The sequence below is a fragment of the Populus euphratica genome, unplaced genomic scaffold, assembly GCF_000495115.2.
Source record: "Populus euphratica unplaced genomic scaffold, PopEup_1.0 scaffold238.1, whole genome shotgun sequence".
NCBI lineage: Eukaryota > Viridiplantae > Streptophyta > Magnoliopsida > Malpighiales > Salicaceae > Populus > Populus euphratica.
In genome coordinates, this window is record NW_011499989.1 from 49,007 (window position 1) to 65,016 (window position 16,010).

A 16,010-nucleotide genomic window follows, 5' to 3' on the forward strand; every position below is an offset into this window, starting at 1 on the left:
CTAAAAAATACCCCCCCCCCCCCCCCAACATTCCTAGTTTTGTTTGTTATGATGAATGTTTGTACATATGCCAATTGATTTTATTTTATTTTACTAATTTCAGGCTGGAATTGAAATTGCGAAGCTCTTTCTGAATGAAGGGGAGAAGGTACATGTTGAAGATTAGAACTTCAAAGAACCTTTTCCTGTTTGTTTTTGTTTTATGCAGTCGATATCTGAAAATTTTTATGCATGACTTTCATTTCTCATCAACTTCAAAAAAGTTAGCAATCTTTCATTAGGTTATGTGGGTAATGGGATTGGGAACAGTATGGTGTGGATACTACAAGGCCAAAATGCACCTTTGCCTATAAAATGTTGAAAACTGTATTGAACATTGAAAGCTAGCTATTGGACATGGTATGTACCATTAAATCTGAAGTTTGAAGCTTCATGATTGAGATAAAATGTAATGAGGTCCGCAGTGTCAATTTATTTTGACTGATTTTGACATTTGTCTGGTAGTGAAAAAGAGGAAAGTGGAGGAGGGTGTTGGGACTTAGAGCTGTTGATAGGTGACGAGGCAGTATTTACATGGAGCTCTCTTTTTAATAGCTTCTATATATGAATTTGCAACTTGTTAGATTCAAGTATTTTCTGTTTGACTGTTACTATGATCATCCTTGCAATGTTTGATTATTTGGAAGTCCTATCTGAAAGGAAAGGGTATCGGTGCATAACTTTTTTGAAGTTGATGATTACGGTTAATACTTATTGAGGATGAAATTTGAGGATTGATCAAGAACTGATTGTGGGACATCCCTAAATATTTGGATAGTGAGATGTTTGATTAGAAATAAACGTTGGGATGAGGATATAAGATTTCTTGATAAGGATTATGAAGGCATTTGGGTTTCGGGAATAGAAGTTTATGTTAAACTATCAAAGTACAGGGGCTATCTTGTGATCTGGTTTTGGAGCTGGAACATGCATATGATATTATGAACAGGAAGAAGAAAGAAAAATAGAATTAGAGGAGAGTAAAGGAATCTGTGACTATATAAGAAGAAAGAAACTAGGGTTGCATGGATCAAAATATGCTTTCATTCTAGAAATTCTCAATATGTTATATAATGATTTCATCATAAGAAATACTATATTCTTATATAAATTCCAAAATTCTAAAACATTAAAGGCTGGCCTAATTAAATAACTACTCATAGCCATTGATTAAAACTCTGGTTGAAGAAGCCAAAGAGACTAAACCACTAAACTTGTTCACTGCAAACAGTAAAGTTCTGAAAAATAAAACTTATATATATGTTAAGTAGGGAAATAGGGTAATGGATGGAATTGAACTTTGAATTTTGATCTAAAGTCCTGAAAGCAAGAATTAATGTGGTGTTTTATCTTGATGTATTAGCAGGTGATTTATACTGTCGGAAGGGATCCACAATACCAAAACACTATTGTAGCAGACAGCGCACCATTGGTCAAAGCTCCTGTTATTGTATGCTTCTTTTCTGATATATTATTAGCGCTATGGTGAAATCTGATATATTATTAGCACTATGGTGAATGTATAGGTTTTTGTTAATATCCAAGTCTCAGGCTTTTTCACTATCAAAGCTGATGGCTCTGAACATGCAACATGGGCATTTATTATTTGGGTGATTTTGTTGCCTATGCAACATGGGCATGGACAATGGTGATACTTTTCAGCATTAATAGCAGCTACCAGGACCAGAGTTTTGGGGCTTGAGCTTCTCAAATTCTGTTAGATTTGATTGCCCTTTCAAATATATTTCTTCCATAGAAATTCTGTCACCCACTGCTCAGAGCATTGTTTCTTCAGGATCTTATATGCATTTTTTTCCTCTACGAAGCTTGACACATTTCCATGCAGGTTTTGGTGAACAACAAAACTGCTAGTGCGAGTGAAATTGTGAGTTCCTTGTTTCACCAAATGTGTGTTTATTTGGCTTTTAGCTTGTGTTGCTAATCAAGCTTCATGTTTCAGGTTGCCTCCGCACTTCATGATAACTGTAGAGCTGTGCTTGTGGGAGAAAGGACTTTTGGCAAGGTTAGCTAGCTTATCGTGCCAATGATGTATTTTTTACGTTGTTTCCATGTTTATTTCAATCAGGCTATGCGTCTATTGTTATCTTGTAGATGAAGACCCTTCTAGAACTCCTTTTAAGTTGACCTTACTTGTATTTGGTGTCCATATAGGGGGGAATCACAAAAGAGGGCTCTTTCTATGTCAGGCATAGGAAGTTGATTTCTTTTTTTGGTCCTGCTCGAGTTAATCAAACATCCAATCATTTCCAAATCAATAGGAATGGCTGATTTTGATTGTTTAGCGATCCAATTTGTTGAGTTTGATACTTATGGGTTCCAACAATTCAAGTAAGAATAGGGTGATTAGTGCTGGAACCTGTTAATATTCTGTTGCTATGGCAAATATATTTTCAGGGTTTGATTCAATCAGTTTTTGAACTTCATGATGGGTCCGGAGTGGTTGTCACTGTTGGGAAGTATGTCACACCAAATCACATGGACATAAATGGTAATGGAATAGAGCCAGACTATCAAAACTTTCCAGGTACAGGTCATCATTGTTTGGGTAGTAAAATGGTGATTTCTCTCAATAATCTGAACAAAACTTCATATGCAGGTTGGAGTGATGTTCAAAAACACCTGTCAGAATGCAACATCAATCAGCAAGGGTAAAATTGAAGTCCGCATCAATATTCTTTCCAGAAAATTGTGCATATTGATTCCATAATCAGCTGCCCAATTATTCTTGTGCTTTGCTAGCTGACTGAGAACCTACCTTCGTGAGTCAAAAAAACATAAGTTGACTAAAGGCATTGCTTCTGCATTCTTCCCTTGCAACATACAGAGGGATTTTTATTAAGAGCTACATTAGTGCTGTCTTTCGAAATGACAGGAACCATCACCGTGAAGTGATATTTTTTTTTTTCAAAAAAAAGAAGAAAAAACCTGGGATTGGGGTGGAATTGGGTAGGCAAGAGTTTGGTTGTAGCCTGAGTTTTGCCTTCTAAGATGTATAGACAATTTGTTGTAACCCTTGTGGAACCAAGGATGTCTCTTCTTTCTCTTGGAGTACAGTGATGCGGAATTGTTTTCCTTTTAACTTATAAAAGGGAAGAATTTCCAATTCCTCTACTGAGATCATGTAATTCGCAGTTTATTTCACCAGGAAAAAAAAATTCTTCAACTATCAAATAATCATTGAAATTGGCGATAAATGTCTTGGTGATTTGTAAAGAGGTAGGTTGGGATGATAACAGTACACGAAAAAGGTTGTGGTGGCAAGGGGGGAGGATAGGATGGTAGTAGTTTTCTGTGTGCGTGTGATAAATTGATATTAGAATTATTATATATATACATAAAGGGATTAGTAGCTTATAACGTATAGATCATAATTTCCATTTCAGAATGAAATATATCCAGAAACTTCCATCCAAATGCATGCAGCAGAACAAAACATAACTTTGATCATCGAATGAAGGTGCTGAGCTTCATTGTGAAAGGATGGTTCCAGACCAATGCCTAACAAAAGCAGACTGTTCGTTTTAGATTCACACAGGAAATTAGGCTCGGAAGTACTTCCCCTGAGGTGATGCTGCATCGTCAAAGCACTATCTCAAGCGTCTGCCTGTAGTTAATATAAATAGGAAGATCCCATGAGCAATCTATTGGAGTAGTGTAAAGTATGCCAAAAATAGACGGTATCCTTAACTTTGCACTGTTCTTATTCGAGGTAATATGTGGCCTGGAGAACTCATTTTTATTTAAGAAGATGGTGAAGCTTATCCAACGTTAAAAAAGAAAAAATCTCAAGCTGCCTGCCTTTAACTTTTGATCCAGTCCCATGAAACAGTAGAAAGAGGAGCACGAAAGTGAAAAGAAAAATGCCATTAGGTTTGGACATAGATTAGCATCCCAATCAAACGTCAGATTTAAATTCCCAACAGATTGCTCTTTTGCCTTTTCCCTCCTCCATACACTTTTTGCAGTATCTTCCTCTTCTTGCTTGCAAAATTTAACTACCCAATGCCTCCTCTCTCAAGTTTTCTGATATTCTTTCGTCTCTCTACGACCCAAGGAAACTTTGATTCTTCAGGTTTTTATTTCTATAACTTATGTCAGGATGATATATAAACTCTTCTTTGCCACAACTCCATTGGTCCTCAGGGTGGCTTGTATCTCATTCTTCTTCAAGAAAAAAAAAAAAAGAAAATTTCAGAACCACGTTATAGAAGCAGCAGCAGCTTGACAATATGGGTTCTGGAGGAGCTCTTCAATCTTTCGCAATCTTCCTCTCGTACCTGTCTCTCTATTCAGGTGACTGGCATTTCCTCTCTTTGGTTTCCAGCATTGCTGGCATCAGCAAATCTCGTTTCGGTGGCTCATTTTCTTCATATGAATGCTATGTGCTTTTGTTTATATAATCTTAGCATATGTGCATATCCCTTAATATGTGTGGCCAAAGTGGATCCTAGAACAGAATTGTCTGAAAAACAAAATAAAAACCATCCTTCTGCTGAGTGGCAAGGCTTCTGGTTAACCAGTCTATATTGAATTTCGTTACTTGTGATCATGCTGTAAACTTCCATCTTAATTCAAGCAGAACCTGGTAGGTAGATTTATTCTCTTTTTATCTGTAACAAGTAGATGAAATTGTTATGCTTTTCTATGATTGCATGAAACCCAATTCTGAGCAAGAAACACTGCAATCATACATCATAAACATTTGATTTTGAAATTTACCCCTTTTACATTTTCTCTGGTTTTCTGCTTTTAGCAAATCAGGAGTTGTTTGCGAAAATTTATGGGTTCAGTATGCTATCCTGTCACCAATCCACTCTGACAATGGAGAACTTCAATGGCATCCATTAACATGAAACATACAGAACATGACATCAAAGAGATCTGATCCTTCCTTTCGTCTTGTTCAGGTCATCCAAGTGTTGCTGGAACGCCTACTTTGGAATCAATCCAGAAACATAAAATATTAGGCGACCAAGAAAACAGGATGCTCATCTCACACGCAGTGTCCACAACCCAACTAGACACAGTTGCAGGAGGGGTTCCCGTCATCAATCCAACAACTCCGGGAACAACTCCTATAGTAAATCCAGTAGACTCTCCTCCGGCACCAACTGGAATCAGCCCAATACCTACGACGCCCCCAGCTAGTATAAATCCAGTAGACTCTCCTCCGGCACCAATTGGAATCAGCCCAATACCGACGACGCCCCCAGCTGGTATAGTGACCCCAGTCACTCCGAACCCCCCGGCTTCCACAAATCCAACCTCTTCAGGAGGGCAATGGTGCATTGCAAGCACCATTGCTTCACAAACCGCCTTGCAGGTAGCTATTGACTACGCTTGTGGCTTTGGTGGGGCAGACTGTTCTGCAATTCAACCTGGTTCAGGTTGTTATAATCCAAACACCCTCCGCGATCATGCTTCTTATGCCTTCAATAGCTACTACCAGAAGAATCCAGGTGCTACAAGCTGTGTTTTTGGCGGAACAGCACAACTTACCAGCACCGATCCAAGTAAGATATGTGATCTTGACAAAGAACATCATCCTGTGGATTGAGATCCAATACCGTATTTTCGAAACAGGCATACTGCAGAAGTTTTGAAATCTGTTCTGTTTTCAATTATAACAAACATTCCATAACCTAAATTCACTGCTTGGCTCTTGAAAAATGGTTTTTTTCACCTTTTAGGAACCATTGTTTCCCCTTCAAAAACTCTTTTTCATAGCTATGACTTGTGGCTTAAGCTCTAGCTCATCTTTCAGCCACGAATCCTCTATTTTTTTAAAATATATATTTATTAATTTCCTTACTTTAAGTTGATTGGTCACTCAGAATCCTGAAACAATAGGGATTGAATCTATATAAAATGCTTCCTATTAGATTAAACAATAGTTTAGATTACTAAACTTCTCTGTCTGCCTATTAGATTACTAAACTTCTCTGTCTGCGCCTATTGCAGGTAGTGGAAACTGTCACTATGCATCGTCATCCACGACAACGCCAAGGTAAGCTTTCATATCCATTTTAAAGCCATTCCTATCAGCAAAATTAGGGAATAGATACTCATTCATGTTCTTGGAAACACAGCACAAGCTCACCAGTTAACCCGACCCCAACTATGACGACTCCCGCAACAACCAGCTTCCCTGATGGGCCACCAGCAGTTTATGGCGTGGCAGAACCAACCGGCGAGCCCAGCTCAGCCACCTCTATTTCATGCAGTTTACTGCTCCTCTATTCCACAACTGGTATTGTGGGGTTTCTTGTTGCTACAAAACATCTCTGAGCGCATGGAAATTCAGTTTATCACTACCCTCGATGAGATGACAGCTTCCTTGATTGTCATCCAACTTCATGAACACAAGTATTAAGAATCAACAGCCTGATGTTTTTCTCGAGGATTTGTCCTCGGCATAGAATGTCAATCTATTTGCTCTACTATGCTTTTTAGTAGGTACGAAGCCCAGGAGAAAAGGAAGAAGAAAGTAGAATATCATAGGTTCGTGTACTCGTAGACAAGTTAAACTAGTTACATTCTCTGCAATTTCTAGCATAATAAAGTATTAGACAGGCTTGAATTGCCTTAGGATTGCATTTACAGCTTGTGTACTCGTTGTATTCAGGAAGCATACAGTTTCATTTATGAACCAACAGAGTTGATTTTACTACAACAATATTCATGGTAATTAATAGAAGAATTTATTACATTCCGTAGCTGAGGGATTGTGTTCTTCCCTGCTTAGCAAATGCACTTGCTTTAACACTCACCACCGAGCTGGGAAAAGACAGAAAACCTCGATAAAATCATGAGCTCATACAACATTTTACACCAGTAATAATCTTTGCTCCGACAGCCAAGCTGGCCCTGAACTTTTTTCCTCTTTTTCTTGAACGACCCTTTTCTTTTTAAAAATTAAAATTAAGCAGACATGTTTAGATCTTCGAAGAGGTAACTAAACAATCAGGTTAGGGTTTTTTTTATTTTTATTTTTTTTTCAACATGTGTTCATTTAAAAGCATCCAGCGAATATTTTTAAAACCTTAATAAAATATTTTATCAATTTAAAACCTTTTAAAATGATTTAAAAATATAAAATCAAACAAAAAAAAACCCACTAAACCCTAATCTTTTTCTTTTTTGGCAAAATGAAAGCTCAAACACATCTTCTTCGTGGCACTTCTCATTAACTAATTGTTTTCTCTCTTCTTTATTATTTTACAGCTACCCTCATATAAAATAATATATATATATATATATATATATATATATATATATAAAGTTTTGAATTAAAACATAAAAAATTAAAAATAAAATAAAAAAATTTCATCACCCAAGATTTTTTAAAACAAACTGTAACTCCCCGTATTATAATGAATTAATAGAGATCATTCTTTTTGTTACATGAGATATTTTTTTTATTTTTTTTTCATATTGAATAAAAAATACTCATCAAAATTTCATTACTTCCATTTTAAATTTTGTTTTATTATTTTATTTTATTCAGAAGGGTTTACATAAACAGTATAAAAAATCTTACATATTTTTCAATTTAACCTTTATATTTTTATTTTTTTATAAGCAATGAAATCCAGTGGCTTAGAAGGCCACTGGATTGACTAGTTATTCAAGGCCGGGCTCATAATACTACCTTCAATATTATTATCTCTATATTGTTAGCTCATAACACTACCTTCAATATTATTATCTCTATATTGTTAGATAGTGTTTTTTTTTTTTTTTGTAATTTGATTGTTAAGGTTTTTCAATTTATAGGTTTTAAGTGTTTTTTTGATATTACAAATAATAATAAAAAAACTCATTTTTATTATGGATTTGTCTTAAAACATTGTGGATAGCACCGTTCATTTTATTGTGCTTTTTTTCAAAACTTAAACTTTATTTCTTTGTAATTTATCCTTGTACTTGATGCTTACATTGATTTATTTGTTATAATTCACTTCTATTTGCTTTGTATTGCATATATGAGGTTTTTAGAGTGTCTTTTTTTTTTCTAAATTAAATATCAATTATATAAAAAAAGAATTTTAATTTATTGATTGAAAAAAAAATAAAAGAACAAGAATCAAAATTGAAAAAAAAAACTAGGCATTTCATTTTTTAATGCTCATTTCAGATGTGCTAAAAATAACAATTGCAAACCTAAAGTTCAAATTTTTACATATTCTGTCTTATTATTTGAGAATTTTATGTTTAGATTTTAAACTTAATTTTATTTGCATTTTAATCCCTATTTGTTGAGGGATGAGAAAGAAAGTCATTAAAAAAAACTGAAAAGAAAAAAATTTCCAGTCACTACATTTTAATAACTAAAATAGTCAATCATGTGTTGATAAGTTTTTTTTTAAGTAGTGAAGTTTTTTGGAGGTGGTTTGAAATGTTTATTTTCCTAGAAAAAAAATAAACTAAAGTTTGGAAAGGTTTTCTTGGATTTTTTTTTTAAAACCAATTTATGGTGTTGTAAGGCTAAAATTAGGTTTACTTGGATTGCTAGAATTGTTTTAGATGTTTTCAAGTGCAAAAAGAGTTAAAAAAAGATTTTTTTATCTAAAAATCTATAACTCAAATTTTGGTGGTTGAAATTTAAATTATAAGATGACGCGTTATTTACCTAGATAGATGATAGGTCACTCTTTTTTATTTTAAAAAAATATCCAAACACACCACACTAATATTATTGGCTTTTTTTATATCTAATTTAATCATAAATTTATATTTTTATACTAATATTAACAATTATTTTGTGAAATATTATATATGAATCCAATATGCAAAATTTTTAAAAAATATATACTCATGAATATTAATTGAGATTTTTATTTTTATTTTTTATCGTAAATGTTTTACATAATTTTTTCAAATTAAATATTCTTTGATTTTTTATTGCCCATAAATTATTGAGTAATGAATTTTTCTATTTTTTTTTATTGAACCTCACTTTTCATATCATGATTTAAAAAGAAATGATTCTCATAAAAAAACTTTTTTTTTAAAAAGAAAAAAATTAAAAATTACACATTTGACACTGCTATGTACAATACCTAAAATAATTAGAGAAAAAAATCAATTGTGCCATTTCTATAGTAAAATACCATTAAAAAAATCTTAAAAATCACATATTTGCCACTACTATAGTAAAAACAAATTGAAAAAAAATTCAATTGTGCGATTTATACATTAAAAGACAAATTCATTATAGTATATTATATGTATAATGATAGCATGCCTCAGTGTTGTATTAAGGTTTTTTTTAATCTTTTTTATTATTTTTTTTATTTTTCTGTTTTGAGGCTTTGCTCTGGCCACCCACATAATTTTTTTTTGATGTTTTGATGCAATTTTGTTGTAGTGAAATTTAAATCGTCTCAACAAGTTTTCCACTTTAAAATAACGGTTAGTTTCTAATAATTTTTTATTCTTTCTAGGCATGATATCAACGATTCATTTGCTTAAGTTAATTATTATAAAATATTTTTCATATAATATGTCTATTATTATTGCCTACAATTTAAATAAGATTATCACATTACTTGATTTTATTGGATTTATTCAAGTTAATAACTCAAAAATGAAGGCTTTTCTTGCTTGCTTCTAAACGTACTAGCATTGCCTAAGCTTTCTTCTGTATGTTAAAAGAAAAAAAAAAATGATCTGCCTGCGGTCACCGATCCAGTCATAATCTAAAAACCAAAGAAAGAGCGTAATTATTTTTTGTTGTTGTTGTTGTTGTTGTTTTCTTTGTTAGTACCACTAACAGCTAGCCTCAAATTCAAATCAAGGAACCAAAGTTTGCTTTGGAACAATCTTAACAGGCACTACAGATATATGGTGGTGGTGGTGGTGGTGGAGCAGTGGAAGCGACAGCTTTATCACAGCAGCCTTCAAGAATTTGGCTCTCTTCAGTATTAAATCCTAGTGTATCAATCATGCTAGGCCAGCAATGTTCGCCAATGGTGCTCAGAGCTTGGCAGCAGACACGACCAGGTTGAGTCTCGGTCACCTCCAAGGAAGGAAGGAACAATCTCCCCAGTACATGCCTGCAGCTGCAACAAAGAGCTCCAGCAATCTGGTGACTCTTCATCTACTTTTAAGCGAGTCAAAAGGTTTGAGATAGAAGCCAACGGTCTTGCCTGTAGCAGTCCAAGCTGCTGCATGCCAAGAAAGCAACGAAAAGAAGGAGCTTTAGATTAGAAGCCATTTTGAAAGAGATATTAGAGAGAGAGAGAGGTATTTGATCAGGAAATGGAGATTGCAGAGTGTGATTTATCGAGAGCATGCATGATGGTGAATTAATTTGAACGATGCACACAAGGCAGGAAGGAAACGAGAGGACGTGTGGTTCTTGGAAGGAAGGGAGGGAATGGAAAGACCACAAGGCAATAATCAATTAATCATCCATCAAGTTTACAATAAATGGCATTAAAATTCCAGTAGTTGCTATGAACTGATACGGTTCTTCCCTTAATAATGTTGTAGTTTGATCTAATTCTCCGAAAGATTGTCATCTCGCAGTTATTTTTTAAAGTGTGTTTTAGTTTAAAAATATATTTTAAAAAAAATTATTATTTTTTAAATTTTATTTTAAAATTAGGATATTAAAATAATCTAAAAACATTAAAAAAATTCAATATAAAATATAAAATAGTTAAAAGTACAACTTTCATTATAAATTCAAATTTCAATCACCCACTCTCCATCCATCCATTTCCATCAATATGTATGAATTTCATTTATATTCTTAAAGTTTCTCAATATTATTCGAATCTTATGATTGGATCAACAATTGAACAAATATGATAGAAAGTTATTAATATTGTTTACCAATACTTTAATAATAAAAAAATTTTCTTATAGACACCATTAATTACCTTCTAAAAACTAAAAGAAATGATATTTTTATCATTCATATTTATTTTAATTTATTTTTTTAATTTTTTAACTTAATCTTTAAAAGTTTAGTTTGTTGGAAATTAGATTTATTATGGTTTACTTTCTACGGGGTTATCTCAATCTCATAACCCATGTTGCGGGTTTAACCAGTATACTTTTTTTTTTAATTGATTTTTTTTTAATGTTATCATTTAATATTGAATTTATTAGGAATTAAGTTTTTTTCAGCTTGCTTTCTATTAAGCTATCTAGTTTTGTAACTCGGATTATGATTTTTCCGGGTTACCTCAGTCTCATGATTTGGGTTGCCGGTTTAGCAAGTTAACTAAGGTTCATGGGTTTGAGAAATTGACTCGAGTGGTGTTTTATGTTTTTTTTTTCAATTTCATCCTTCAATATTAGCTTAATTAAGAATTAGGTTTCATAATTTTTTTCAATTTACTTTCTATAGGGATATTCTAATCTTATGACATGGTTTATGGGTTTGATAGGTTAACTCATGTCTTTTTTTATTTTTTCTAATTAATATTTTTTTCAATTTCATCTTTTAACACTATGCTGATTGGGGATTGAGATTTATAATTTGTTTCAAATTATTTTGTTTAAGTTCTCATTGTCTTATGACCCAAACCGTGAATTTGACAGGTTAACCCGTGTTAATTTAAGTTGATACAATATATTGTTATCTTAATATTTCCTAAAAAACCTGTCATTTTTAAAATTTTTAGTCAAACTATGTTTTTATTAGTAGTCTTTATACTCATTAAATTAACCGGCCATATTAAATTAACTTTTATATAATTTAAATTTTTTTCTATTAGAAAAATATTAGCAATAATTGAATACATTTATAAATGGTAGTTCGCTAGGATCCTCTCATGCTTCCTAGAGATGGAGGTTCGAAACCTTCTCATGACTGAAAGGAAAAGTCCAATACTCAACCTCGAATACGACTTATATGTTATCTTTTTATATTATAACAATTAATTTATGATGTTGTATAGAGCGCTCGTCCACACACACACACACACATATTAATAGAATGTATAATGTATGGCTTTTTTATTGTAGCTTTTTTTTACTACTCAATGTCTCACGATTAACTGTGGATTATAATAGTAAATTTTTTAAAAAAATTAATTTGATCCTTAATTATTATTTTTTACATTATTAAACTTAAATTAGAGTCTAATTGTGTATTTTTTTTTAGGGGTGGAGGTTGAATTAAAAGAAAGAGGGCTTAAATGAAAAACATGTGTAACATAAATGGTAGCTCTATAATTTATTTTAAAAGTTTATTTTAAAAGTTTTATTTTAAAACTTGTTCCTTATAGTTTTTTAAACATTACATTATGGTACCATACCTTTTCTTTTATTTTAGTTATTTTTTAATGGGGGGAAGAGAGGGGGTCACTGAATTATAGCTTAAATAGAGAGAGATTTTATTAGCAATGATTTCAACTATTAAAATAGTTGATTTTTGTATCAAATAGTTTCATTTAATAAAGGGAGTTAAGATTAAGTATTTTTTTACCTTGGAAAAAACTTTAAAAAACATATCTAAGCTCTGAAAGTTTTTTTATTTTAAGTTGATTATGAGTTTTTGAGTGGTTTTTATATTTTTTTGAGGCCATTAATAGGCTAAATAAGATTTCAAGGGTGCTTCCTAAGTTTTTTAAGTAAAAATAGATTAACAAACAACACTTTTTTTTTCTAAAGACCATAATGGCTGAATTATGGACAATTATAGATGATGCATTATCTTTTTTTTTTTGGATGAAAAATAGGATAGACAGCTCATCGTTCACCCCTATTAACTTAAAAAATAATAATTAAAGGTATGTACACAGACCCTTTCTTTATGGGTCAGGTGCTAAGTCTGGCTTACCAGGCTCACAACGCTTGACCTCATTATTTTCTTTTCTTTGTTTTTTATTATTCTCTTTTTAAAAAATTACTATTTTTTATATGTATTTTTAAAAGTAATTTTAGCATTTATGTTTTGATTAATACCTCTTTTCTGTGATTTTTTTTGACTTATCTAGCTTTTTTGAAATATTAATTATTTAAGTATATTGAGTGTATGTCGTTTTTTTATAAAGTTGGTATGATTCATCTATAAATTTTTATATTTTATATAAATTAAGCTTATTTAAAAAAATTATTTCTTTACAATATTTTTAATATGTGCAGCTCTATATAAAATGTTTTTCTTTTATTTTATTTAATAAATTTTATATGTATGTTGATTTTTATTACAGATTGATTTTCATAAATATATTCATTAAACACAATTGGGTAAATAACTTGTATTGTGATATTAAATATCTTGATATATATTTATCACTTTATTTTTTTAATTATATTTTTATTTATCATTGATGGATGGTTTTTAATTTATTTACAAAATAGTTTGTAGTTTATATAATTAGATGCGTTTATAAGTTTTTTTATTTACATATATGATTTTTTTTTATGTAAATATACATGTTCAATTTTATTTCATCATTTATTGGTGTTTTCAATTTGATTCTTATTTTTTCAAATTTTTTCTTGATCTTTTTATAAAAGTTTATTATTTTTAATTTAACCTTTCAATCAAAGTTGATTGTGTTTTTTTTATCCTTATTCTTTTGATTTTTTTGTTAATGTTTTTATTTTTTCAATTTAACTCTAAAATTAAAAAATTATTGTTTCCTTTTGATTTATTTTTTTTACAATTTTAACCGTTATTCTTTTAATTGCAATTTATTTTTTAGATTTTGTCATTTTTCTTTTCAAGTCATCCTACAATGTTTCTTTTTCTAGTAATGGAGTTTCATGATATTTTTTAATATATAGTGTTTCTAATATGATGACCAAAATCATGAGTTTAAAATATTAACTAAGGTTCACATCTTTTTTTTTTTATATCATAACTTCTGTTGTTTTATACACACACATCTTGTTTGCCATCGATTTTTTTTTCTTCATATGAATAAAATAAAATCAATTTACATAGTCGATTGGAACTATAATCTGAATAATTGAATATATTTAAAATATATATATATATATATATATATATTTTTTATTTACGTGGGGTGTCCGGGCCAGCTTACGCGCACCACGACTAATCCCCACGGCCCACTGAACATCCTGCAAGCCCAGTGAGCAGGTAAGGCACCGCGGGGGTGACAGGCATGCATGGTAAGGTTCGAACCCAGGTGCAGAGAAAGGGGACAAGCTCCTCCCACCGCTAGGCCAGAACCTCACTTGCAAAAAATATATTTTTTACAACTCTTATAACTGTAACATAGCGCTGGCTCCAGTTTATTGAACATATATGAGACCTGATGATTTGAGGAAAGTGAAAATTTGGCATCACCTAGAGTAGGAGTTTTTGTAAAGATTATGATGGGTACAGCTACCAGCTCGCCACGTGTGTTTGTGTTAGTGGGATTGAAGGGATGGCATGGTTCCGCCCCTTTTCCTTTTATTTTCGGATAAACAGTCCCTCCCAGGGAATTTTACAGAGAAAGATTGAACACGTGAAGGAACAGAGGGAGTGGCTGATAAAGTTAGTATCAGGGAGTTCATGACCGGTTCCGTTCGGTTTCAACTTTAAAATTAAAAAATAATATTTTTAAGTAACATGATCTGAATTAAACTGAAAATCAATTCAAATCAAACTAGTTTTATATGACTCAGATCGGTTTTTTAGCATTAAAAACTAGAAACGAGCTTGCTACCATTGTACCAAAGCCCTCTTAACTCATTTCTCACATAGCTTGCGCATATCAGCAGGTAGGATGATTAAATGAAAGGAGAACTTGATTTATTATCTCTGACATTAGATAATACTTTCACTTTGAGGATGAACCAAAGTTGAGAGATACTTGTATTTGTAGAGCACACGGAGCCATTACAACTATCATTGTCGGTAGTTAATGATAAGAATGAAATGAAGGTTGTGACAGGCCATATGGGAGACCACACAGTGATTGTAGGACAAGGTGGGGGGAGGTGTGGTGTCAAAACTCAAAAGAAGACTTTAATGTTAGGTTAATTCTTAATATGAGAGAAAATGAGAAAAAAACAGCTTAGGGGAGAGAGGGGCAGCTGTACAATGATATAATGATATAGGATTAAAAATGTTTCTGTTTATATATATATATATATATTTTAAATTATTTAGATTCAATTAAACTTACTGAACCGGATTTAATAATTCTTTTAATAAGTTTATTTAATTTTTTTATATTTTTATATTTTTAATTAATTTTTTCTTGGTTTTTTCAATTTAACCAGTTGATTGATTTTTTTTTAAAATACCCTTAGCATGATATTTATGATATTGAAATAGTAGTTTTTTAAAATATTTTTTATATAAAAATGTATTATAATAATATATTTTTATTTTTTAAAATTAACTTTTAACATTTATATATTAAAAAAAATCCAAAAACCTAAAACCAAATAATTTAAAAAAATACATTTGCAATTTTTAAAAATACACGGCCTTAATAGGGAGGTTCCAATGTCAGGGTCACAAGAGATATACGGGTATTCTAACTTTTTAGGGACCTATGTCAGGGTCACAAGAGATATATCATATACGGGTATTCTAACTTTTTAGGGACCCCAACTAGGAGGGAAAAAAATAAAATAAAAAAAACCTAGGCTAACCTTGTTAGAAGCTGAAACACTGCCGTGCAGTCAATTGCAGATGCATCTCATATGCAAGAACAGGCAAGCTGATTTCAAGTGGTCTCTGCTAAAGCAATTGTTCTTAGCATTGCTCACAGTAGTCAAGTTCACAAATCCCCTCGAAGGGGGAGTGCACGACGCTTCTTACCATCTTGGAACAAGCATGAAGGATTTTGATGGCTGCACAGCCCTACCGGAAAAACTTGTGGTAAAAGGAAACTGTGAACGTCTTATTCAACGAACTGTAAAACTGATTTGGCACAAGGAAAACAAGTGGGTAAAAAATACATTCCACTTGAACAGATTAAAAGGTGATCTCAGGATTCAAATTCAAACAGTGAGACTCAGAA

At 31.8% G+C, this 16,010-nt stretch overlaps 2 protein-coding genes across 4 annotated transcripts in view; both read left to right on the plus strand.

Moving 5' to 3' along the window:
* LOC105140254 (Peptidase S41 family protein) overlaps positions 1-3,250 on the plus strand; it is a 7,082-nt gene extending 3,832 nt beyond the window's left edge. For both annotated transcript variants that reach the window (XM_011047009.1, XM_011047010.1), the window contains 6 exons: positions 104-148; positions 1,406-1,489; positions 1,886-1,924; positions 2,000-2,062; positions 2,455-2,584; positions 2,657-3,250. In XM_011047009.1, coding sequence (XP_011045311.1) covers positions 104-148; positions 1,406-1,489; positions 1,886-1,924; positions 2,000-2,062; positions 2,455-2,584; positions 2,657-2,712 — 417 coding nt within the window. In that variant the 3' untranslated portion in view covers positions 2,713-3,250. The remainder of the gene's footprint in view (positions 1-103; positions 149-1,405; positions 1,490-1,885; positions 1,925-1,999; positions 2,063-2,454; positions 2,585-2,656) is intronic.
* Positions 3,251-3,801: 551 nt separating this feature from the next.
* LOC105140255 (glucan endo-1,3-beta-glucosidase 3-like) lies at positions 3,802-6,776 on the plus strand. Of its 2 annotated transcripts, XM_011047012.1 has the most exons (5): positions 3,802-4,353; positions 4,968-5,144; positions 5,214-5,573; positions 6,022-6,067; positions 6,150-6,776. In XM_011047012.1, exons 1-5 carry the CDS (start codon positions 4,290-4,292, stop codon positions 6,346-6,348), a joined length of 846 nt encoding a protein of 281 aa, XP_011045314.1. In that variant the 5' UTR covers positions 3,802-4,289; the 3' UTR covers positions 6,349-6,776. The 2 variants fall into 2 exon arrangements, with proteins under 2 accessions (XP_011045314.1, XP_011045313.1); XM_011047011.1 differs by having other exon boundaries at positions 3,821-4,353; positions 4,968-5,573.
* Positions 6,777-16,010: the final 9,234 nt, after the last annotated feature.